This window comes from Giraffa tippelskirchi, chromosome 5, assembly GCF_054371585.1.
Source record: "Giraffa tippelskirchi isolate mGirTip1 chromosome 5, T2T-mGirTip1v1.2.pri, whole genome shotgun sequence".
Lineage (NCBI taxonomy): Eukaryota > Metazoa > Chordata > Mammalia > Artiodactyla > Giraffidae > Giraffa > Giraffa tippelskirchi.
In genome coordinates, this window is record NC_137279.1 from 46,353,513 (window position 1) to 46,380,258 (window position 26,746).

Sequence of the window (26,746 nt, forward strand, 5' to 3'; positions counted from 1 at the left end):
CAAGATTGCCGGGAGAAATATCAATAACCTCAGATATGCAGATGACACCCTTATAGCAGAAAGTAAAGAAGAACTAAAGAGCCTCTTGATGAACGTGAAAGAGGAGAGTAAAAAAGTTGACTTAAAGCTCAACATTCAGAAAACTAAGATCATGGCATCTGGTCCCCTCACTTCATGGCAAATAGATGGGGAAACAGTGACTGACTTTATTTTTCTGGGCCCCAGAATCACTGCAGATGGTGATTGCAGCCATGAAATTAAAAGACGCTTACTCCTTGGAAGGAAAGTTATGACCAACCTAGACAGCATATTAAAAAGCAGAGACTTGACTTTGCCAATAAAGGTCCGTCTAGTTAAGGCTGTGGTTTTTCCAGTGGTCATGTATGGATGTGAAAGTTGGACTATAAAGAAAGCTGAGCGCTGAAGAATTGATGTTTTTGAACTGTGGTATTGGAGAAGACTCTTGAGAGTCCCTTGGACTGCAAGGAGATCCAACCAGTCCATCCTAAAGGAGACCAATCCTGGGTGTTCATTGGACAGACTGATGTTGAAGCTGAAGCTCCAATACTTTGGCCACCTGATGAGAAGAGTTGACTCATTGGAAAAGACCCTGATGCTGGGAAAGATTGAGGGCAGGAGAAGAAGGGGATGACAGAGGATGAGATGGCTGGGTGGCATCACTGACTCAGTGAACATGGGTTTGGGTTGACTCCGGGACTTGGTGATGTACAGGGAGGCCTGACTCACTGCATTTTGTGGAGTCACCAAGACTTGGACACAACTGAGTAAGTGAACTGAACTGAACTGATACTATATAATTCTTATAGTATAAAGCAAATTAACAGACATAGATGGATATTCATGATTTCATCTAAAAAAAAATACTTGAAAATCTCAGTTCATTCGGTGTGATTTTATTGTCTCTGGTTTATGACCAGCCTGATGTTAAGCCACCATAGAAAGTATTTAAATATAATTTACTGTTAAGTAGCATTTGTGGTAAGATTATCTTGGAGTATATCCATTGGTACCAAAAAGACTTCATAAGGTAGCTTAACAGTGTGAACATCAATTACAGTTTTATATGAGAAGGCACTATAATAATTACCCCACAGTCTCTACTTGTTACAGTTTATTTTGGATTTTTAACTCAGTAATTGAAATGTCTTGTCCTAAACACCTTTTGGGGGGAATAAAGTAAATTACTTATTTTTAATGCCATGAAACACCGATTGTAGTTTTTAGGGGAAACAGTCATACTTTATACTTATATCATTTAATATGCCTTTTAAGGAAATCAGACCCAGACTCTAAGTGATTATATTAAATGTTTTAAGTTCCAGACTAGGGAAATAGCATTTATCATAGTTGTTGCTTTCAAGCGGGAAGCATAACATTTTATTAAGTTGATAAAAACAAATCACTGACTAAAATGAAGTTTAATGAAAGTTCTCTATCAGAAGAACTTAACATTTTAACATATGACTGTAATATAGTACAGTCAGTTCAGTTCTGTAAACAATGCTTTAGAAATAATAAATGGAAATATTTAGGCCAATTTTTTGCATTGAAGCAAGATTCAGTTCAAAAGTAGCTGCAGTTATTTGTGTATTTATTGCTTTCCCATATGTTTCAAGATGATGATTTTTCTGTGAATTATTTCCTCTTTTTATGTTAATACTCTGGACTATTTTGGTAAGCCTTCTAACCCTCAGTGACACTGGCAGGTATCAGAGGGGGTTAGGCATGTTCTAGTGGTCCTTCCTTGGCTCTCTTCTCTTCTTTTACTTGCCATTTCTGTGGACTTAAGAAGTTCAAGGCTGTAAGGTTCTAACACCAAAGTGAGATTAGTTCTCCAGTCCTCTGCTGGTGTCCTTCTTGAATATATAAGAACCCCATAAAACCACTGTCTTACAGAGACCTTTTACTCAGATCTGTACTTCTCAAGAAGATAAATAATTGCTTATAGGTATCTTAAAGCAGAGTCGAATTAACTCTGCCATTGTTTGCCATTCAGTTTAGTGAGTCACTGCTCTTGGTAATGTGACATCAACTCCCAAATCTTGAAAGTTCTGAGAATTAACAGATAGCCAGAACCAATCTGCTATTTACTTGTGCATCCAACCCGTTATCAATGTGTAGAACAGAGTATGAGGGAAGAATCCTACCAATATGTGTTTGCTACCATTAATGTTTAATGTTTGTTGTAGGTCAAGCACTCTCCTAAGTACTTTATACATACTAATGTATGTATAGTAGTTCTCTGTGGAAGACTCTGTTTATTATCCCCATTTTGTAAATAAGGACAGAGGATAGGTATCTTTCCCCAGGTCACACAAGTAGTAGATAGTGAAGTGAGAATTTGAACCAAGGGTGTGAATTGGAATCAGTGTCTCTTTTTGTGACACTGGGAACCTTTAAAAGTTATCAGATGTCAGAGTCAGGGAGGGATAGATTGGGAGTTTGGGATTGATATATTCACACTATTTAAAATAGATAGCCAGCACAGACCTACTGTATAGCATAGGGATCTCAATATTGTGTAAAATAACCTAAATGGGAAAAGAATTTGAAAAAGAATAGATACTTATATGGGTATAACTGAATCACTTTGCAGTACACCTGTAACTAACCCATCATTGTTAATCAACTATACTCTAATATAAAATAAAAATTAAATTAAAAAAAGTTACCAAATATCTGTGAAGAAACCAAGGCAAAGAACCCCCATCTCCTGACACTCAGCCCAGTGTCTTTCCACTGTAGTTCAAATGCTTCAGCATTGTTCATTTTAATGCTTGGATCAACCTTTTTCTATCCAAGCAGTAAACTCTGAAGTAAATTCTAAGATAATAGAAACAATGTTCTTGTGATCCAAACTGGAACACAGAAATGTTATGAGCTTTCCTGTTGGATCCTAAGGGAACGATAGTGTTAGATGAAGCTGACCAAATAGCTTAGTAGATGGTTGACAAGGACATGTTGTGGTAGCTCTGCTGTTGTTTCATGGTTTGAGAGAGACTGTTTTGTGGTAGCAGCTGGCTCATTTGCTGTTTTCCTTTGGTATATTGGGAACAGTTTGAAAAGAATCACATTGTAAACCAACTTTCAAACGAAAGCGTCTGATCTTCATATAATCCCTCGGATTATATGGTTGTCAGCGTTGGGTAAACTTGAACATAAAGCTTCCTTTAGTGGATCACCCCCAGTGTTACATGTCGCTCCGCCCTCACACAGCCCTGTGTGGTCAACTTTCTCTGCAGGGCTGGCCCCAGTGTCATTATGTATATCCCTCTTCATCCCAGCTTCTGCAGTTGTCTCAGAGCAGTATATTCAACTAGTCTCTCAATACAGGTTATACGCTTAGACTTGGACCCAACTCTAGAAATAAAAGTGGTCTTTTCCCAATTCAAATAAAAAGCTAAGCCTTTAAATAAAATTGTCCTTTTCCCCCAAGTATGTAAGTTTAAAACTTTTGGCATCTGCTGCTATTTGGACAACAAAATCAATGAAGACATATCCAACAGAAGTTAACAAAAATCTTGCTAACATCCAGTCATGTCTAATTCAGCAGCTTGGTTTGTTTGTTTGTTTTTCATGGATACATGTTCCTGGCTGTGATTTCATGTTGCATATTTATAATACATCTTCTGTTGGAAAATATCAATGTTTTATGATTCTACAAAAGCATGCATTTCCACATAGTAAGTTTGAGAAGCTCTGTTGAGCTTTGTGAGGAGATTTTTATTCCACAGATACCATGTGAAATGTTTCAGCAGTGGTAGATAAATAATTTTTTAAAGACAAAGGATGGAAATCAAGTTAGAGGAGCATTGAGAAACACTGCTATTAGAAATCTTAAACTGTGAGGTGATAATATTACTCCAACATGAGTAAGTCCCCGCAGCGAGTCATTTTAGGGGGAGTTTCACAACTAAAATCATTCAGTAAAAGACTAAGTCCTCATATACAGTCAGCTCTCCGTATCCACAGATGCAGGAGGCTGCCTTTACCACGCCATTTCAGATAAGGGTCTAGAGCATCTCGGACTGGGGAGTCTCGGGGGGTTCTGGCACCAGTCCCTCGCGGATACCGAGAGACTGCTGTGCTTGTTTTGTTTGTTTACAGTTATCTCATGCATCTCCACTTAAAATAGGCATCCTCCATATTATCTGCATAGCCTTGGCAGGACTTGGAGGCAGAAGGACTCGATAAGGCTTGCTGACCTTGAATTAAACACTCGGCTCCCGCAGGCAGCCTGCCCAGTTTTTAAAGAGTAATAAGCCTTCCAGGCGTGTTCTCTAATAATAGAGCAAGGAAGCCCTAACAGAAACAGGAACATTTGGAGAGCATTTCTCACTCTGACGGACTCTCTGTGGAAGGTTTACCCTCTTTTTCTTTGGAGTCCATTCAGAAAAAAAAATTTTTTAAATCACACCAAGGAGAAACATCTAATTTACTTAATTAATTTCTTCAGTAATGTGCTGCTGTTCATAGATGAGAGGTGGCTGACCAGAATACATATATATATTTAGAGTTTGGGGTTTTTATTTTTTGTTTTGTTGTGGGCATGCTGTGCAGCTTGTGGGATATCAGTTCCCTGACCAAGGATTGAACCTATGCCCTCAGCAGTGAAAGCAAAAAATCCTAACCACTAGACTGCCAGGGACTTGCCAGTTTTTTTCTGTTCTTAATATGTTATTTGTTTACAGTCTGTTTTTCACATGTTTTTGAAGGCAGCTATCTGGAATTAAGAATGCAGTCTGTAATTTGAAGAATAACCTAGTTAAAGGTTTTTGACTAGGGAAGGGGCCTGGCAGGCTACAGTCCATGGGATTGCAAAGAATCAGACATGACTTAATGACCAAACAACAAGGGTCCAAGAACTAATTGGACCATCTTTTGGGTTTTTCATTAGAAAATGTTTTAAGGTAGCTAATAGTCTTTTCACTTTGGGGGGTGTGGGCATCAAGTCCCATACTCATAATATGTATATTTTATTTCACTTTTACTAAAGCTTATATTATGGATTATTTCCTAGAAGAAGACAGGAAAATGGAAATTTTTTTGTTCAAGAGTTTCTTGGTTCTCACTTTGCTAACAGAGAGGAAACTTTGTTATAATGCCAAATTACACTTTTTTAAAGGAACAAAGTATGTATTCTGTCTAAAGGAAATTTTGTCCTTGGAGGATTCATGATATTTATAGAAGAGTTTTTGTTTAGGTTTGCCAACTGTGGAAATTATATGCTCTTGTACCATTTGGTACAAGTTAGTAGATCTTTTACTTCTATTCCTAGCATTTTTAAAACAGTTTTATTGAAACATAGTTCACTTATCATACAGTTCGCCCTTTGTGTACAATTCAGTGGATTTTAGGGCATTCACAAAATTGTACAGCTATCTTCCCATTCAGTATTAGTCATTTTTCATCACCTCAGAAAGAAATCCCATACCCATTAGCAATCACTCCCGATTTCTGTGCAAACCTCCCAGTCATAAGTAGCCACTAATCTATTTTCTATCTGTATAAATTTACCTATTTTAGGCATTTCATATAAATGGAATCATACACTGTGATTGACTTATTTCACCTGGCATAATGTTTTCAAGGTTCATTCAATTGCTGCATGCATCAGCAACTTCTTTCCTTTTTGTTGGGAAATAATGTAATATAGGTATGCCACACTGTTTATCTATTCATCAGTTGGGGGATGTTTGGGTTGTTTTCCACTTTGGGCCTACAGTAAATAAACTGCTGTGAACATTGATGGCAACTTTTTATATGTGTTTTCATGTGTTTGAGCATAAACCCAGGAGTGAAATCCTTTCCATTATTCTTGCCTGGAGAATCCCCATGGACAGAGAAGCCTGGTGGGCTAGAGTCCGTGGGGTCACAAAGAGTTGGACACAACTGAGCAACTAAGCAGCAGCAGCATAGTAACTCTAGGCTTAATATATTTGAGGGCCCACCAAACTTTTCCAAAACTGCTGTACCATTTTACATATGTCCAGTGGAATATTACTCAGTCATTAAAAAAGAATGAAATGCCATTTGCAGCAACATGATGGACCTGGAGATTATCATACTGAGTGAAGTCAGACAAAGACAAATATCACTTGTATTATATACAGAGTATTTATTTATATATATGTGTGTGTGTGTACATGTATTATATACAGAATCTAAAAAAACAAATTATAAACATATTTACAAAACAAAAATAGAGAATGAACTTATGGTTACCAGGGGGCAAGGGTGGAGAAATAGATTGGGAGTTTAGGATTGACATGTACACACTGCTATGTTTAAAACAGATAACCAGCAAGCAGGTGGCTCAGTGGTAAAGAATCTGCCTGCCAGTGCAGGAGACAAAGGTTTGATCCCTGAACCTGGATCCTTGTATTCCTAGTTTGTTGAGTGTTTTGATCATGAAAGCATAGGATTCTTTGTCCTTTCTTCTCGAGATGTGGTATATTACATTAATTGATTTGGGGAGATACTTAATTCACCTTCCATTCCTAGAATAAATATCACTTGGTCATGATGTATATTCCTTTTTACATGTTGCCAAATTCCGTTTGCTAGTATTTTGTTGAGGATTTTTGAATCTGTATTCGTAAGAGATTAATCTCTAGTTTTCTTATGCTGTCTTCGTCTGGTTTTGGTGTCTCAATTAATGCTGGCCTCATAGAGTGACTTGGGAAATGTTCTCTTTTCTTCTGTCTTTTGAGAAGTTTGTGAAGAATTAGTGTTCTTGTTTAAATACTTGGTGTGTGGATGCTCAGTAGCTTCAGTTGTGTTGGACTCTTTGCAACTCCATGGGCTGTAGCCCCACCAGGCTCTTCTGGGATTCTCTAGGCAAGAATACTGGAGTGGGTTGCCATGCCCTCCTCCAGGGGATCTTCCCAACCCAGGGATCGAACCCACATCTCTTTCATCTCCTGCATTGACAGGCAAGTTCTTTACCACTAGCGCCAAATCACCTGGTTGTAGGCTTTTCTTTCAGGATAGCTTTAAAATGACCAATTCTCATTTCTTCATTCTCATTAATTATAGATCTATTCAAATTTTCTGTCTCTTCTTGATTCGGTCTCAGTACTCTGTCTTCCCAGGAATTTATTCTCTTCATTTCAGTTTTCCAATTTGTTAGTGTACAATTACTTATTGTAATCATTATAATTGTTTTTGTAAGGTCAGTAGAAATATCTAGTCATAGATCTGTAACTAGTAAATAGTTACTTTAATCCAGGAAATAACTCTTATCTTTGGGGCCCTTTCTAGGGGTAGAAGATACTTGAAATGCAAGGAACTGTTGAGTCCCTCATTGTTAAACATCAGCATTAATTCCTGCCTGGCACAGAATATTGATACAGAGCCTTTGGGAAACAATGTTAAGAGTGGTTAACATCTGCTTTTTAATACTGTTCAAAGAAATATCTCTGGGTTAAGAAATACTTTTCCTAGCAGCTTGCAGGCTTCCTATAACCTTGAGCAGAAACCCTTGACCTGATTGTCCAACTTTCTTTCTGAGTGGAGGTAACACTACCACTTGCAAAGCTATCAGGTATTCATTTTTCATTACAGTGTCTCAGCAGTTCTTTAGAAACCTTACATAGGTCAAATCTCTTTATGGTAAACTTTAAAGGACTGACGAAATTTTTAGGTAATGGATTTCTCTCTCATTTTTAGCTTCTCTCATTTTATTGATTTTCCAATTTGTGGGATGTGTCGAAACATATTCTTTTATATTTAGAATGTAAAGTCTTGAATGCAGGGAAATTTCAAACTAAAGTAGTATATATAGTATATATACCCAGGCAACATACAGAAATGCTATAGAAGAGATTATTTTCAACTGTGAAAGAGCAGAGAGTAAAAGATTTCTGAGTCTAGGATTCCCCACTCTGACAAGTACATTCCCATCCTAGGCCTGTATTAGCTCTTCTGGCTAAAAGTTATTGTGCAGGGTTTTTGTTTTTGTTTTTTCATGAAAACCTTTCTCTCTGTTAATAAAATGTTTAGATTCCCATTATAGAAATCTATTATAGAATCACTTTGAGAAGGCTATTTACTGGTCAACAAAAGATAAATTGTTAAAATTAATACAGATATTAAATGTTAAATGCAAATAAATATTCAGTTTACTAAGAGTTTTAAAATCTTTTGATTATTGCAGACAACTGTTATGTATCTCTCTCTTTTTCAAAAATATTCTATTTTGAAAGAGAGGCGCTTACACCATAACATGAGAAAAGGTAACTTTACATAGGAGCTGTCTGCATCTAGAACAAAAGCCTGTAGGTGCCATTGTTAAGGAAGTTAGGTAGTAGATCAAATTATTGGTTGTAAACAGTGTAAGCAATGAGATTTCTCAATTGGAAAAGACAATTTAAGTCTTAGAAGTTGGCTGTCAGGAAACCCACTGAACAAATAGATGTGGGTAAACGTTTTTCTAATTATAAAAGTTAGTAATATACATAGTTCATAAAATTGAGAAAAACAATCTTGAAATGTATGGAGTCAAAAGTGAATATATCTCTTTACACCCCTGCGTTCACACCCCCATGCTATATCTGCTCCGCTCCCCCAAACTGTTAACAGTTTGATCTGTAATGCTTCAAACTTTCTTTTGTTGTAATTGGTGGTAGTTTTGTTTTGTTTGTTTTATATTTAGCATGTAAACATACACACAGGACCTATTTATTTAACTTACAAAAATGTGATCTTGCTACAGATAATGAATTATGACCTGATGTCTTTATGTGTCTTAGGTATATTTTTAGTGCCCTTTTATAGTAACTCATTCTTTTGGTAGCTGTATGATAGTTCATCATATGGATTTACCATCACTTATGTAACCATTCTCCTACTGGTATTTAGACTGTTTCCAGTTTTTAGTGCTATAGATAACTGAAGTTAATATCCTAGGACATGTCTCTGCATATGTTCAAGCATTTCTGTAGACTGGCTTCAGGAGGTGGAATGGTTAATTAATTGTCGTTAATTCACATTTGTGCAATATCTTACTGACATCCTTGCCAACACTAAGTATTAGCAATGTTTTGGGGTTTTTTTGCCAGTCTGATGGATTTAAAAAAAAAAAAAAAACTGGTAGGGAGTTCCCTAGTCATCCAGTGGTTAGACTCCGTGCTGTCACTGATAAGGGCCTGGGCTCAATCCCTGGTTGGAGAACTAAGACCCCACAACCAAGCAACCAAAAAAAAAAAGAATGGTAGCTCATTGTTTTAACTAGCATTTTTCTGATTACTAATGAGATTGTTGAGCTTCCCTGGTAAAGGGAAGTAAAGAATCTTCCTACAATGCAGCAAGGTCAGGAAGATGCCCTGGAGAAGGAAGTATCAACCCACTCCAGTATTCTTACCTGGGAAATCCCATGGACAGAGCAGCCTGGTGGGCATTCCATGGGGTTGCAAAGAGGCAGACAAAACTGAGCAGCTGTCACTTTCAGTTCACTTTCATTTTGACGCAGGAAGGCATTCCATATGGCATGTGGCACAGTCAAAGGCACAGAGATAAGACTGAATGTGCCATTAGCATGGGAATTTCAGAGCTGTAAGGAAAATACCAAGAAATAGGGTTAGAAAGGCCTAAATATTCAGTAAAAATTCAGGAAATAGTAGCCTCTTATAAGTGGATTTGAATTATAAATGAACAAATATACTGAATCTTTTCTTCCCCTCTAGTACTGGATGAACGAATACACCTCTTCGATCGGAATTGGAGTTTTTCATTCAGGAATTGAAGTATATGGCAGAGGTATGTGTGCACACAGTCTAAATATACTTTCTGAAGATTTTTCTCATTTAAAAGGGTTGCAAAAATCATGACTATAGCTCTTCCTTTTTCTTTTTTTTTTTTAAAGTACTGTACTTTATTGTAGAAAGTAGAAAATCTCCCCATATTTGTTTATACTATATTTTGGAAAAATGCCCAAAATTGAATGTATTTGAGGAGAAAGTACTCAAAGTACACACGTGTACATTGATTTGGTTATCTTTTATTCTAAATCCTGTGTCTTAAAAAATATTTTGAGATTGTTGTACCATGACAGTTTTGCCTTAATCTATATTGACCTTCCTAAGAAACCTTGCACTTTGAAAAGATAGTATGATATAAATAATCATTTTGGTTGGAAAAGGATTGGTGCTGTAACGTCAATTTTGAAATACCAATTTCCTGAGGGAATTTCAGTAACTTGTTTTTGTAGACGTACAAATGTATAGTTATAAAGCTTAAAAATATTACTGAGCAAATCCTGCCTTTGAATACATGTTGTTTTTTGCTTAAGAATGATGGCCTTTGTCATTAACTGAGCCCTTTTTATTCTTTATTACCATTCATTATGATAAATGTAGTTGAAACCATTCAAACCAAGCAAGTCTGTTTCAACAGCTTTTTCCTTTGTTCTAATTCTCTCTCTTGGTACAAGATAATCACCTGACCATGTTTTAAGTAGAATGTTCTTCATAAGACAGATCACATTGCTGATTTCACCAAGGTTGTAATAATACACTAGTTTGAATCATAAGCTCACCCTGTAGCAGAAGTGCTCTTATTTGCTTAAGCTAGGCAGTCTTTGTCACCTCTTAGATTATGCTACTGCAGTTTCCTCCCAGTTACCCCTGAAGACTGCATTTGTTGTTGTTTGGTCACTAAGTCATGTCTGGCTCTTTGTGACCACGTGGTACCAGCTTAGCTAATATAAGGAAAAGGCTCAGTGACTTACATGTGTCAGTGTGGTGTTTTACTGTCCCCTTTTTATATGCTAACTTAGCTTCTTCTAGGTGCAGTGTACCATATTAAATATTGGCTATAAAAATCTGTCTTACAAGCTCCATTTTACTTGAAAGACTGCATCTACCAGAAAGCAGAGGGGTTTGTGTTGAAGGTTCCAGTGGTTCGTGTATTGATACAGGTGAAATTGTAGTCTGTAGGCTTGCTCCCTGTTTGATGTGGCTTTTGCCAAAGTTGCATGAATGTTCATTTTTAACTGAATGAGTGGTATGTTACAGTTTTTAAAGTGCCATCGATTTTGGAACCACATGACCACGCTACTCTGAGGTAGTTTGCAGCATGGGGCATCCGTTTTTCGGATGAAGAAACTAGAGCTCAAACCTGCAGAAAGTCATACTGCTAATTAACAAAACTAAGACTTGAACCCAAGTATTCTCATATACTAGTCCATTATCCTTTTATCTGCCTAATCATCATTCCCATTCATAAAATGACTTAGGAATAATTAGAAGCATGGTTTAAAAGAGCAAAACCAGAACCAAATACATTGCTAAAAGTGAATTACTGCTTCTTGAATAGACGAATAAGTGGGCCTACAATTTTACTATAATTGAGAAAGTTAAAAATCAAAATATGATTTTTCCATGTCTAACCTTATCTACAGTGTTTTATAAAGTTCTATTATTAAAAAGTTGTATGTTTCAGAATTTAATGCTTTCTTATTCTACATTATTGTTGTTTGTTCTGAAAGATCTGAATCAAAAGTAAACTTAGAATTGCCTTGTTCTTTCCCATGCTTTGTTCTAAAACCTTTAAGATTATATTTAATAAATTGAAGTGACAATATTAATTTAAGCATTTGTTTAGAATTCTTTAAGTAAGTCTACTACGATTTGCCACTTAAATATCAAAGTATCTTATACCATAATTGTCGCCAGAAATTTTATTTCCTTCCGGATTTGAAACCATTCTTCATTTTCATTCTGGATAAGAGTTTGTATCTGATCAGCCTGGATGTACATTCACTATAATACAAGTTGCTGTCTCCTAGCTTAAAGATGTGCTGTGGAGTGTGTGTCTGTGTGTCAGTGGTTGTGTATGTTAATTTTTCAGCTTATTTTTTCTTGAATGAGGGGGATTGAATTCCATTTTTCTGATTTCCTAATGTTTCATTCTTAATCAAAGATAAACCAAGCGTCTTAATCCCAAGAACGTTGAAAACTCATTGTCATTAGACAATTTTTCCAGTAAAATACAAGTTTGAAATTTGACCACTTTAAGTTTTAAATGGCACAACACTGAACTGACCACCTACGTACTTTGCGTGATAGGGAAACACAGGGACTTTTTTCTCTTTTGAGTGTTAGGCACTCTCCTCTAGCCTTTATAAAGTAAACATAGAAGTCAGAATTACCTTTGAACTTCTTTTATTAGAGTTTCAAGTCTTGCGTCAACTGTTATATACAAGTAATAGCTAAATGAGATGTTTGTGAAAGCATTACTAAATTGAAAAATATTTAGATGGTATCATTATTATCTTCATCATTTATTAAATCTAATTCAGCATACTGGTTAAATTTTATGTGATAAATACTAAAAATCATGAGTTTTCTCTTTTCAGAATTTGCTTATGGTGGCCATCCTTACCCCTTTTCTGGAATATTTGAAATTTCCCCAGGAAATGCTTCTGAACTAGGAGAAACATTTAAATTTAAGTAAGTAGGGAGGATAATTTTTATTACACTGTCTTAGGTACCAAAACTTGTATTCAGGCATACAGAATTCATTCTGTAGATTAAAAAATATAGGAAGTTAAAATGTTTCTTCAATGTTGTTTTAGTTGCTGACGCTTTAAAATCAGATCTAAGTTGTGTAAAGATAGTAATCAGCCAGATAAAGTGCCTGAAAGAAGTTAGTCTGTTGCTCTTATTGAGAACTCTTGAAAGTTATTTTGTCTCCTTTACAAATGTTTTTACCTTGATGTAAGATTCTGCTTTAACAGACTTTCCTATCTAATGATTGCTTCCCTCAGTCTCCTATTTGGAGGGAGATGGAGGAAAGATTAATTGTGACCTACCTAACACTCTTCAAAATCTCTTCATTTTCCCAGTGAAAGGGACACTATTTATAAACTTGAAATAGCTAAAATAATCTGAATAGATTAGCTGAGAAAGTATTGTTAAGGTACTATATATACTGATAGACCTAAAATGTCTAAAATGTATGGATATGAGTGTACTCTGGAGCCTTGGGAGTAGTAAAAAGCACCGAAAACCTACTGCTAATGCTAATAATCAAATTGTCATTCCTTAATTAAGTTTAGTATTTAAAGTGATATTTAGAATCTTAGTTCCAAGGAGCTTTAAAGAAACTTCTAGGCCTATAATAGTTGCCAAGTGAAAAATAATGAAATGAGGTTATAACACTGAAATTCAGTATAGGAATGTACCCTTTTGTCACTACTAAGTTAATGATTCTCTTAGCCTATAACCAATTTGAAATAGTCACACACATAAGTGCTATAATGCCAGCCTGAATCCATCTGTTAGGTCTCCCTTTTGTCAGAACTCCTAGATAAAAGGATTTTCTGAGTGTTGTCAGCTTTCTTGGATTCTAACTTGTATCTGACTAAAATTGTACTCTCTGTTGAATAATGTCTATTGCATTTCCAGGGTAGTAGTTTAGGAGTGGTGGGGGCTTGGTTTGTTTTTTGGTTTGGTGTATTGTTTAGAAGGGGTTTGGTTTTATGATGCCTTTTTTTAAAATTAGTCATTTGACAGTTGATCTCACTGAAGAAATAATGGAATAATAAAGAATAATAATAATGGAATAATGAAGAATAATACATTGCCCAGTGGCAGACAACTTAAAAGATTATTTTTAAGTGAGAATATGACCATCCATTTGATGTTGGCTGTAATTAAGCAAGAATATTTGCAGCATGGATCTGGTGCTCTAGTAATGTAAATTCTAACGCAATAGTAACAAAAATAACTGTGATATTACATTTTTAATATAATACTGTTTAATAAGGAAAATAACTTATTTTGCATTTGTATTATTTAGAAGTGGTATACTTAAGAGTTTATTGCTTTTAAAAAGTAGAAACTAAAATAATCTGATTATTAAAATACCTCATTTACTTTTTAGTCATTTAACCTTGCTTTGTTAAACATCCATCATAATATTCCTGGACATAAGCATTTCTGGAAATAAGTCTTTAAGCATGCCTATAATATAACTCACACAACTATATTCTTTTTTTTCTTTTTTCTTTTTTTTCTTTAAGAGAAGCTGTGGTTTTAGGGAGCACTGACTTCCTAGAAGATGATATAGAAAAAATTGTGGAAGAATTGGGAAAAGAATACAAAGGCAATGCCTATCATTTGATGCATAAAAATTGTAATCACTTTTCTTCGGCTTTATCAGAGGTAAATTTTATTCTAAAAGTTCTTCAAGTAAATACAATTTACTCATATACTTACTGCCCCACTATATTTAGCAAGTTATTTTTTTCTGTTTATTTACATTATGTAATATATGGTATTTTATTTCTTTTCTGTGACTATTTCTTATATATGAGTGATCTTTCCAAAGTTGGTAACTTTAGAGTCAGCATAGTTTGGGGGTTTTTTTACTTTATGCATTCAATTTTTTTTAATTATATTTTTATTTTGTATTGGAGTATAGCTGATTAACAATGTTGTGATAGTTTCAGGTGACCAGCAAAGGGATTCAGCCATTCATATACATGTATCCATTCTCTTCCAAACTCCCTCCCATCCAGGCTGCCACATAATATTGAGCAGAGTTCTCTGTGTTATATAGTATATAGGACCTTGTTGATTATCCATTTTAAATACAGCAGTGTGTACATGTCCATCCCAAACTCCTTTACTATCCTCCCCCAACTCCGACTCCCAACCATAAGTTCATTTAGAGTCAGCACAGTTTTAAATTATAATTCTAGTCATGACCTTGCAAGTGTGTAGAGTGAGTACAATAATGAGTCGCTTCTTATTCTAATTTACTTTATTACAGCCTTATATTTTCACTTAAATTAATGCCGAGGAAGTTGGGGGAAAAATCATAAAAAATTAATGCCTAAGTGACTTCTACTCCTTAGCCAATGAGATTTCTCTTTTCCTAACTTTTAGTTGCCAACTTGAACTTTTTTCTGGCTCTTACTTATTAATAAGTGATTCATTTCTCCTATCTAGAAATTTTACTCTGCCAGTTATCACACAGGCACTTACTTGCCTTCCCAGTTCTTGGGTGCCAAGCAGAAAACCTAAAGTAGATCCAAATTAAAGGACCTTAAAAAAGAAAATGGAGGGAAGAAAGTTAAAAGATTATAAAATAAGATCTGGAGAATTAAATCACACTTGAAACCGCTTCCCAGCTTTCTGACCCTTAGCAGATGGTCGCAGTGGCCACATTGAGTACCACAGGAATTGTGAAATATGTAAAGGAGAAAATGAGCTGCAGTTTCAGTGACCTTCTCTGCAGAGCTGCTTAGCTAGCTGGCCCTTTTCACTGCCCTCCTGGCTTCCACAGCATAGCTTTCAAACAGGACTGCAGCGCACTGTTGCTGTACCTCTCCAGTTGTTTTCTGAGGACCAGTGGCATGTTTGTAAGATATACGCCATGGATGTTGACTGAACCGTGTTGCAGGCGTCCACAGAAAGGGGCTTTTCCTCCATCGGGACCATCTGAAATTGAGCTGCTGACCACCTCTGTATTTCTCAGACAGAGACTGATTGCATTCCTGACTTGGTGATTGTTCCCAAAAGCTGCAAGTTAGGGGAGCACATCACCAGGCCTGTGACCCCTCCGCCCTGTGACCACTCCTGACAGAACTTACTCTCAACCCCATCTCGGGGATGTTTCAGTGCAGGCCCCTTCATGAGTGTCAGAATTCACTGCAGTTTGCAGCAACAGAGTGCTCACCTAACTCGGCTTTTCTCCCACCTGTCTCCTGGAGCACCCACCTGAGTAGGGTAGCTTGATGACCACATGCAGCCATCTGCAGAATCAGAGGGATCTTTTCTAGACCATTCACTAGATAAATGACCAGGAGGAAAGGAAGGATTGGCTATATAAACCCATTTTGAAATTTTCTGAAAATTCAGGATTTAATCCTGACTGATTTCTAACATAATGCATCTAGCTGGTTAAATTATATAAAAATGTTTCCTGTGAAAACTCTGTTCCTCGTATATACTTCCCTTCCAGATCCAGACAAAAGGTCTGGGGGAGAGTAGGGGATTCTTGTTTTAATATGAAGTTATGATTGCTGAATGTGACACACTGATTTTGTAACAACAGCAGGAACAAAAGAAAACCCTGGCCCCTGAGGAGACCAGGATGGGTGAAGGCATTAATAACCTTTTCCCTCTCCCTGAGGAAGAACTTTTCATTCTGCCTGCCTCAGCTGCTGCAGGCACTTTGAATTCAAACAGGCCACTGAGCTTGTAATCACAGTGACAGTGCTGGCTCAGGTACAGCAGAGGGTGGGCCTTGCTCCTGTACTCCCCACACCAAACATGAGCAGATGTCTTCCACACTCTCAAGGCTGATAACCTCGTGTCATGTACAGACAGAACTGTTTGGAACTGAGTGCCTTCAGGCAGTCCCTCTGAAACCAAGATGCAGCTCATTTTTCAGACTAGATTAGAAACCCTGGAGCAGAGGGCCCTGTCCATTTGGGCTGCTGCAACAAAATATTTTTCAGTGGTCCTGTATGGATGTGAGAGTTGGACTATAAAGAAAGCTAAGCGCCGAAGAATTGATGCTTTTGAACTGTCGTGTTGGAGAAGACTCTCGAGAGTCCCTTGGACTGCAAGGAGATCCACCCAGTCCATCCTAAAAGAGATCAGTCCTGAGTGTTCATTGGAAGGACTGATGTTGAAGCTGAAACTCCAATACTTTGGCCACCTGATGCAAAGAGCTGACTCATTGGAAAAGACCCTGATGCTGGGAAAGATTGAGGGCAGGAGGAGAAGGGGACGACAGAGGATGAGATGGTTGGATGGCATCATCGACTCGATGGACATGGGTTTGGGTGGACTCTGGGAGTTAGTGATGGACAGGGAGGCCTGGCGTGCTGCAGTTCATGGGATCTCAAAGAGTCAGACACGACTGAGCGACTGAACTGAACAAAATATATTGTAGACTGGTGGCTTTTAAACAATAAGAATTTATTTCTCCCAGTTCTGGAGGCTTGGGAGTCCCAGGTCAAGGAGCTGGCCGACTTCAGGGCCTGGCAAGAGGCCTGCTTCCTGGGCCACAGGCCGTCTTCTCTCTGTGTCCTCACCTGGTGGAAGCAGTGCAGAAGCTCTCACATCTCTTCTGTAAGGCTGCTTACACCACTCCTGACCTCATTACCTCCCAGCGGCCCCACCCCCAAATACCAGCACAGTGAGGGTTACAGTTTCCACGGGAATTTGGAGGGGATACAGATATTCTGTCTGTAGCAGGCCCACAGTGCTCACCCACAGTGAGAAAGCACCCTGGGGGCCTTGTTAACCCTGTACTGCTTGACTAATGTTTGCCCTGCTTAGAGTGCCCTGACATTGTAAGCTTAGCTTCTAGTGGTGCCCTCTGGTATTTTCCCTCTGTGCGCACCCTGACTATCATGGCATTGCTTCAGCCCTGAAAAATCTTTCAGGTATTTCAGTTTACTGGCCAGCATTGTGCTGTGCCTAAATTGATACCTTAGACCGGATGAAGAAAGCTCATACTGAAACTTAAACTTTGATAGTTTAATGGAGTTTGTTTCAACTGGCTAAGTCTGGCGCCCCTCAAGAGTGCAACTGAGCTCAGGACTTCAAGTTGGTGTCAGTGCCACAGGGGATCCTTTGATCATTTCTACTGTGACAGCTTGGCTGAGGGATGAACTATGCAAAAAAAGTTAACAAAGCAGCTGGGAGACTGCTGTCCTTAAAAACACCTGCATACAGAGTCATCCTTGGCTGCCTCTAAGAACTTGGTTTTCAGGAGGGTCCCACCTGCCCCAGACTCCCGCAGGTTAAGGGCTCATGTACCTGAACTGTCTGTGTGACAGTGTGACTTATGCTAAAGCCCTACTTTGGTTCTTGGACTCTCCAGTTTTAAGTACATGCTAGGAAAGGGTGCCTATGTGACCAGGCCTATATAAAAACCTTTAGATATTGGGTCCCTCATGCTCCCCTAGTAATAAACATTCTGTGTGTGTTGTCACAGCTTCTTATCTCATGTGACTCCACTATGAAGAAGACCTTTGAAAGCTTGTGCTTGATTTCCTCTGGAAATCACCCTGTGCCCTTTTTCTTGCTAATTTTGTATTTTTTTACCGTAATAAATCATAGCTGTGGATACAACTATATGCCAAGTCCTTTGAGTCCCCTCAGCAAATCATCTAACCTGGAGATGGTCTTGGGGACTCCTGATACAGTTCCCTAGCATTCTCCTAAGGTAACAGATTTTTTTCAGAATGTAGTATAACTATAGATTCCGCCCCCCCGATTTAAAAATAATTGATACATTTCAGTTCAGTGCAGTTACTGTCCTTGTCCTATTTTTTATCAATGGGGTTCTCTTTAAGTCAGCTTCTGTGTCTTTTGATATGATGCTAATTTTTTAAAAAAATTTTATTGGATTTTAGTTGCCTTACACCATATGTTAGTGTCTGCTGTACAATAAAGTGAATCAGCTATACGTATACATATATCCCCTTTGGGTTTCGTTCCTGTTTAGGTCACTGCAGAGCGTTGAGTAGTGTACTCTGTGCTATACAGCAGGTTCTCATTAGTTATCTGTTGTATCCATAGTGTGTATATATGTCAGTCCCAGTTCGTCCCACCCTGACCTCGTTCCTCTTCAATAGCCTTCTTGGTTTTTGGTATAATGAAATATTCCAGGCTTGTCTATGTATTTCCTACCTCAGAACTGTTTTTTTTTTTTTTTTTCCTGCAGTAGACAGAGCTAGGACTTTTTTACAGATTCATAGTGATGTTTCTACTTAAAATTCAGGCTATAGGATTTTTACTTAACCTTATCAATAGTATATCTGTACTTTGCTATGCCAGGTATAAAATCCCATTTCTCAACAACAACATAATTACCCATTCATTTTAATCCCTCTATACCTAAAACAACCTTAGAGTAATAGCATAACCACTGCCACCAACAATATGACACTGAAAAGTAGAAGTTTTTTGCAGTTCTATTTTTAGAGTAACAGTCAGTTACTCTAAGTAACAATAAAAGTAACAGTCAGTGTTTCATAGTTAGTTGAAATAATTTTTTTCATGTGTGGTTATGCCACCAGTTTACTACACAGGGTCCTTGTTTCATTGATCTTTTTTTTGGTTGGGGGGGGTGCTTTTTTGTTTAATTTTGTGTTATATAAAGTCTTTTCATGGTTCCACAGTCAGATGTGGGAGAAAGAAAAAACAAAATGTGTTCATAGCTTTCTAACTTCTCAGTATCCACTCCCCTCCACCCTTCTTCCTTGGCCTCTAGAACTGTAAGAGAAAAAATTGAATTGTTTTAGCCACTGAGTTTCTGATAGTTTGTTAAAGTTGCCGTGGGGAACCACTGCAGACCTAGAGATGGGCCACTACTGTAACAATACCTTTACCAACGTGCGGGTGGTTTTAGAATTAGGTGATTGGTAAAGGCTGAAGCAATAATGAGGAGTTTGACAGAAAATACCTAGATTACCTTGAACAGACTTAGTAGAAATACTGAATATATAGATTTTAAAGGTGCTGCTGGTGAGGGCTCAGAAGGAAATAAGGAACATGTTATTGGAAACCAGAGGAAAGGAAATCTTTGTTATACAGTAACAGGAAGCTTAGCTGAATTTTATCCAGCAGTTTTGTGGAAAGCAGAACTGTAAACATTAAACTTGAATATTTAGCTGATGAGATTTCCAAGCAGTGTTCAAGGTATTCTTTCTGCTTATGCACAAAGGAAAAAAAAGAACAAAGAAAGATAAAATGAGGAAAGAAAAGTTAAGTGACAAAGGAGTCAGAACTTAATGATTTGGAATTGTTCAGCCTGTCCAGGTGGAAAAGATGGTAAAAGTAGGGGCTTTTCTGTTAGGAAAGCATATTGTAGAGAGAAGGCCCAAGGGTGTGACTGGGTAATCTCTTTGCTGCTGCTGAAGAGATTAAAGATTTGACTCCTGGATCCTTTCAGCCATCTCAGGAAATCAGGAATAGAAATGGAATCTTCCAGGAGAGATCTACAGAGGAACCTCATATCTTGTAGAGTGAATCCCATGATGTACACAGGAGACTCAACATTTTTGAGGTTGTTATGTTAGTAGAAACACTGCCAGCTTGGAATAAAAGGGATGGAGAAAGGACAAAATGAAAGATGACTCTTGGATTCCCAAATTCTATAGGCAGGAAACAGGCTGGTGAGAAAGGATGATTTCATGGGCCCAGACAACAGAACTGAGGACCACTAAGGATTAGTCCCAAGCCTTGAAACCTAATGGAGGTTGCCAGTCAGATTTTGAAATTGCTTAGAACTAACAATTCCTTCCTTCCACGTTCTCCCTTTCAGAATGGGAATGTGGATAATTTACTCTGTGCCTGTCCACCATTATATTTGGGGAGCATCCTGTACACACTTTTCTCTACTTTTTTTTTTTTCACTTAACATCATAGCATAGAGTTTATTCTGTAACAGCTGAATGATCCTCCTTGTTTGGATGCACCAAAATGTCAGTTTCCTATTAATGACATTTGGGTTATTTTTAGTCTTTGGCTATTACAAACAGTGCTGTAATTAATAACCCTGTGCATACCTCTTTTCAGTGAATTCCTAGAAAGAGAGATTACCAAATTGATGCTTAAATGCAAAAGTAATTTTGTTATATGAATCAAATACTTTTTGATCACTTTTCACAGTAAGAAATATATTTTACATCATGATCCAGTATATACATCATGATCTAGATGTGTACGCATAATTAAAACAAGTATCACAGATACCCTATTATCTACAGTTTATTTCATTTTAAGAATTCAAGTTACAGTGCTAAATGACCTACTTATGAATCTTGACTCAAAGGTTAATAAAAGACATTGGCTTAATCGAGGATCTGCACACATTTTATGAAAGAGCCATATAGTAAATATTTTAGGCCTGTGGACTACTATTCTTGGATTCCACTCTGTCTGCCATAGTAGCCCAAGAAGCATAGGCCATGAAAAAATGAAGGGGCATGGCTATGTTGCAGTAAAATTTTTATTTATAAAAACAGGTGATTTTAGTTTACAAAACTGTTTTAGGTTAATTCTAGCCAGCTCTAGATGTTGAGATGAAGTCAGCTTCCCATGAAGTACATTCATACATGGAGAAATAAAATCAGGATTTAGGAAGGAGAATGAAGAAAACCAGTTGGATAGTCAACAATGCCTTGTTACATTAACCTAACTACTTCTAGTCACCACTACTGTGGAAACCTTCAAATATACAAATCCCCCTAATTATGTCTTGGGTGTAAAATATAATGGAATACTTGTTTGCCTTTGTGTTTTAGAATAAACAGATAGGAATGGAATAATATAAAGTCATTGCTCAGCTTTCCCCCAGATCTACTTCATGCGCATTCTTCAAGTATGTTTTAAGTACTGCCTGCCTCTCATGGCTTCCAGGCAGTGTAATCAAAAATGATCAAAACTTTCTTCTTTCCCCCCAGTGAGACCACCCTCTAGCTTTGTAGTTAAGACAGAGACATAGTGTTTAAATGAAGCCATTAAGGCATAGGGCTAAAATGTCACATTGCTTGATTATAGGTGCCAGCTTATTTACATTTTAGCTAATTTTTGGACATAAGATACTTTGAAACCAGCAAAGCTAAACTAGCTGATACTTCACTTGTGGATCATAATTATCATTATTACAATGATTATAATCTTTGACATGATTGGAGGCAACACCACAGGGACAATAAAGCGTGGCCTAGTTAAGCCCCGTTTTGACTATGGAAGGAAAGGAGGGTAATAAAGTTAGTATTATAAAAGACCTAGTGCATACTATTTGCAGTTGGGGAAAGATGAGGCTTAACAAGTTCTAAGGATAAGGATGAGAACTGCCTGGAGCTCCTATTACTTGAATAATACCTTCTTTCACACATCTTTTCTTCTGTGTTCAAAATACTTCTACAAGCATCTCCAAGCAGTTGCAAAGAGCAAAGAAAGAAAGGAACCAAATGGAATTAGCTTGATTTTATAGGTGTAAAAAATAAGCAGCTTAACAAAGTTCTTCAGAAAGGAAGGGATGGAGCTGACAGTAGGGAGACCCCAGGCCTCTGAGTTAGGGAGCCGTTGGTCATCAAAGGCTGGAAGTAACAGCACCAAAGGATATGGAGCAGTGGCTTTTCTACATATCTGCCTGCCTCCCCGACCCTCCACTCCTAGGCAGCGCACCAGATAACCTCAGTCTCTCACCTAATGCTATATGCTCCTTCTCCTCTGTAGATTCTCTGTGGGAAAGAGATTCCTCGCTGGATCAATCGGCTTGCCTACTTCAGCTCCTGTATACCTTTTCTACAGAGTTGCCTCCCAAAGGAGTGGCTCACGCCTGCAGCCCTGCAGTCCAGTGTCAGCCAGGAGCTCCAGGACGAACTGGAGGAAGCAGAGGACGCTGCAGCCTCGGCTTCCATGGCCAGCACCACTGCAGGCTCCAGACCTGGGCGCCACACCAAACTATAAATGTCTCCAAAGTCACACATTCAGAACTGTCTGTGGCAGTTGACTATCACTAGAGAAAAGTAAAAGAATAAACGTCCTTTGGATATTTTGTATGCAAAGATGGCTCTCCCCCAAATCCCAGTTTTTCAGCTCAGGATTATATTTGTAATCAAAAACAAAACAAAAAAAAGAAATCACTTAGCGCAGGAGGGAGAACTTTGTATGAAGCTGCCCTCTGTTTTTTTTTACCCACTTGTAAATTTGGATTTACTTCTTTTGTTTTATACAAGCTCTGTTAAGTTATGTTTACAGTATTTTGTATCACTGTTTACAAATCTTGCATGGACTCCTGCCACCATGAAAGAAGAAAATCATGTCTTCAGAACTTAGGCAGGTAATCTTTGTATACTTCTGACCCTTGCCCAAGCTACGGCATACGTAATAGGCACAGAGGAATGACCTGCTTAAGAATTGTCTTTTAGGTTTGTCTTTGTTCTTGTTACCCTTTGGGCACCAGGATGCACAGATGTCAAGGAGCACACTCAGCCCTGGGGCCTCGGGGCCTCGGTCTGCGTGAGAGGTGCCCGAGCCCGGTGCTCTTAGCGCACCTCCCCGTCCGAGTAGCACATCTCCCGAGGTTCCCACTCAACAGTTTTCATCCCAGATATCCGTCCACCTCCAGGGGTGGTGCACTCGTGTCAGTCTGGCTTTGATGCCTCTGATTCTGTAAGTAAGACGTTTTTCGTTAAAGATATTCTTGCTGATAACAAGTGTTTTTGCACATGCACTGGGGGGCTTCATTTTTATTTTAGTATGTATTGATATCCTCCCTGCACAGGATTTTGTACATGGGGCAGGAGTATCCTAAGTGGTAGCCTTCTGAGTAGCAGTGTGAGTTGACATTCAACTGCTTTTAACTATTCAGGCTACCTTTTATACTACATCTTGAAAACTAGAGTCTAAACGAACACTTTTCAAAAGAGTGAATACTTGGATATTTTAAGCATTTTATGTTCCCTACCAGAAAGACTATGTTGAAGTTTGTTAGTTTGTTACGGGAGTAGTTTCACCTCATAATATAAAAGCCTAGTCTCATTGACCTCATGTGGAAGACACATATTTATGTGTCTTAGACTTCATCTTTTTCTGTTCTCCCAAATGTATGTGTCTTACATAACCTACTCTAAGAATGAAGTTGTCACCACAGGTATGTCCTCATTAGCAAGGAATCTGTCTGCTCACATCTACTCCCAGTTTGACCCTTGGATGTAAGAGCCAAGTCATTACATGTCAGATTCAATTTTTCTGCCTTAAGAATGAATGTCCTATATAAAATATTGGATGCAGTGTATAAATTATCCAAGGCAGTGACTTCAGCTTTATATATATTGTTAGTTTTAAAATCATCTTCATTTATTTAAACTTCTAGATGGGATTGTTTGTTATTACTCTTTGTAAAGATACATATCTTTCAGTAAACTACATTTTTAACTTTTCCATAAGCTGATTTTGAGTCATTTTATCAAATAAAGCACACCCTGTTCATAGGGAAAATAAACCTTGGGTTTGACCTGAGGAAAATGAAGCCACTTAACCTAATCACGCTTTTGACTGTTCTGCTTCTGGAGAGGAAAGCCTTTATGAGTTATTCTCAGTTCTTTGGGAGGGGCAGAGCACTTGTTTTAAGAGGTGGGCCAGAAAGGAATATATGGTCTTTATGAGACGTTGACTTGGTTCAGGTCTAAAAGTGAAATTGAGAATAAAATGCAAAGACTCTGATAGTTAATCAGTTCACTCAAAGAAGAGTCCTATCCTAACCTAAAACTCAGGTTAGCGATAAATGTTTAGTGCAGTTTGCTTGGGATATTTTTAAAAAAATAATTTGGTGAATTCCGGTTTTTTTCTTATCCATTCAAATATACACAATTTTAAGTCTGTGCTGCTGACACCCTGAAGGAATGGCCATTGTTTAGGCACTTCTTGGTGAGTAGCCAGGAACCTGCTACCTTTGCTCATCCAGATTCCAGCACCTCAGCTCACAAATGATTTTATTGTGATTTTGTTGTATTTGTTTTCATCTGCAGCAAGTGGAGTTTAAAAATGGTGTAAAGGGTCTTAGTAAAAATAAATAATGGCCTAAAAGGCCAGTTATCGTAGAATCAGCAGATAAAATTCTGGACATGAGATTGTTGGCAGTCTAATTGTACTTGAGGTTGAGAAAATAAGTGTCTTTAGAAAATCTCTTTTAAGTCAGTTTGTTCACTGCAGTTCAAAATTGAGGATGAATTGAATTAACTAGCATTTAGCCACTTTCCCTTGCCCTTGAAGGAAAAGCCTCTTGTTCTCAACCTGATCTCTGTTAAAAATCCTATATAAAAAATCAGGTCATTAAGATACGTGTGATATGATGGCATCAGATGTTCTCTTTGTAGCTGTAACCAAGTGAAACACATTTCTCATGGTGGGTTGGACAGTAATAGTGGTAAAGAGGGTCGGGAGCTGCTGGTTTCTACTGTTTGTTCTCAGTTCCCTTTGGTTTCGCTTTTTTCTTTTTCTCAACCTTAAGAAGGGGGCATCAGTTTTGGAAAGCGTGGCCTGTGGAGTGGTAGAAGGCAGTGATGCGGCAGTAAAGAGAGCCTCCACTTGATGCCTGAAATCCAGCCCACTGTTGCTCTGACCCACAGCAATAGTGCAAGCTATCTTCACCAGCATTTGTACAGAGCAGGGAATTCTGGTTTTCGCCAATTGATAGCATTGTGTGTATGAGGAGATTCACCCCTACAGACAGCTGCGGGACTCTGTATCCATGGCTTCTTTCCATCACAAAACGGGTAGAAACATGTTCACTGCTTCAGGGTTCTAATCTGTGTGTCGTCTTATGGCTCCATTTCTATAAGATACTCTGTAATTTTGATACATGCTGTATTTTCTTTCAGTGACTAAGTTTAAAAGGCTTCGGTTCTGTTCAGCAAATTGGCCATACTGCCATTGTACCCCTTCCCTTCAGTATGGTTTAGCGTGCAGCTCAGTCATTAGACTTTCATTGTCTACCCAGTCAATACACATCTTCACTGTTTGAAAGGTGTTACAGCAGTTGGAGAATCTTCATGAACCTGAAGATTATTTCTTGTGAATTTGAATGCAAATGTACTGTCATTCATAGTGTTTATATGAAAAAATACCAGGAATCTTCACTTTTGCTACCTTGATATAGCATTGGGCTATCATGTTAACAACATTGAAATACATCAATTTATTAAAAAATACTTTTATAAGAAACGTTTTATAGTGCTTTCTGACCTCCAGAAGACTACAAATGTTATATATTTGTGTGTGTGGGGGGACTATTTTTATGTAAATTTTTAATTTTTTTTGTTTATACAGTTTTGAAAGCTACACTCCATTTACAGATTACAGGTGTTTCTAGACGGGTGGGGATAAGGATAGGGCCCCCGCTATCCCTGAACACACACTCCCCGTCTAGAAGCACCTGGCTCTGTTCCCCGCATTGGAACAGTGCATTCTGTAGTCACTCTTACACCCAATAGGGAGGTTATTTGTAAAACCCAAGAATCCCATCTGCGCTGCAGAGACACAGTCCACCCTTCTCCATTGTATATTCCTCTTATATTTGCATATACTTTTACTCCCATGTATTCCTGCTGAACTTCAGGTCCGTGGGCCAGCTCCTTAATGGTCAAAGCATAACCATAGATGCTCCCAGGCAGCGGTGCCAGCCCCGACTTCTGGGAGATGGAGGAAAAGCTGGGGAGGGAGAATATGCCCTCTTGTCTCCGCCAGGAGTGCAGGGGAGAGACCTGTGGGGGAATGGCCCCCACTATCCCTGAACACACACTGCCCATCTAGAAGCACCAAGCGAGCAGGAGCCTGGGTGACTGTGCTCCTAGTTTCTGGCAAACCTATTCTGTTCTGCACCTCCAACCTGACCCTTCCCCTGTCTTCATTTTGTACCTAGTCCCTCCACAAACTCAAAACTTCACAAGTGGTGGCTAGGGCTTCCCTGGTGGTCCAGTGGTTAAGACTGCGCTTCCACTGCAGAGGGTGCAGGTTCAATCCCTGGTTGGGGAACTAAGATCCTGCATGCCACGTGATGCAGCCAAAAAAAATAATAATGGTGGCCGTTTATGATCTGTAAATGCCTGTTCACTCTCTGCTAACTAGGAATGATCTACAACTCATTTGTTCTCAAGGACAGAAACCAAAGAGGAGCTTTTCCCCGAGTCTAAATAGGTTTTTAATAGATTACCGACTCCAATCTGGTAAAGCAACAGGTC

The 26,746-nt window shown here is 38.2% G+C and overlaps 1 protein-coding gene across 10 annotated transcripts in view; it reads left to right on the plus strand.

The window, feature by feature from the left end:
- Positions 1-25,730, plus strand: part of DESI2 (desumoylating isopeptidase 2) — a 47,582-nt gene extending 21,852 nt beyond the window's left edge. For 9 of the 10 annotated variants that reach the window (XM_081486844.1, XM_081486847.1, XM_081486845.1 and 6 more), the window contains 4 exons: positions 9,708-9,780; positions 12,380-12,473; positions 14,048-14,189; positions 22,239-25,730. In XM_081486844.1, the coding sequence (XP_081342970.1) occupies positions 9,708-9,780; positions 12,380-12,473; positions 14,048-14,189; positions 22,239-22,472 (543 nt within the window). In that variant the 3' untranslated portion in view covers positions 22,473-25,730. The remainder of the gene's footprint in view (positions 1-9,707; positions 9,781-12,379; positions 12,474-14,047; positions 14,190-22,238) is intronic. The other variant, XM_081486853.1, reaches the window with a different exon arrangement.
- Positions 25,731-26,746: the final 1,016 nt, after the last annotated feature.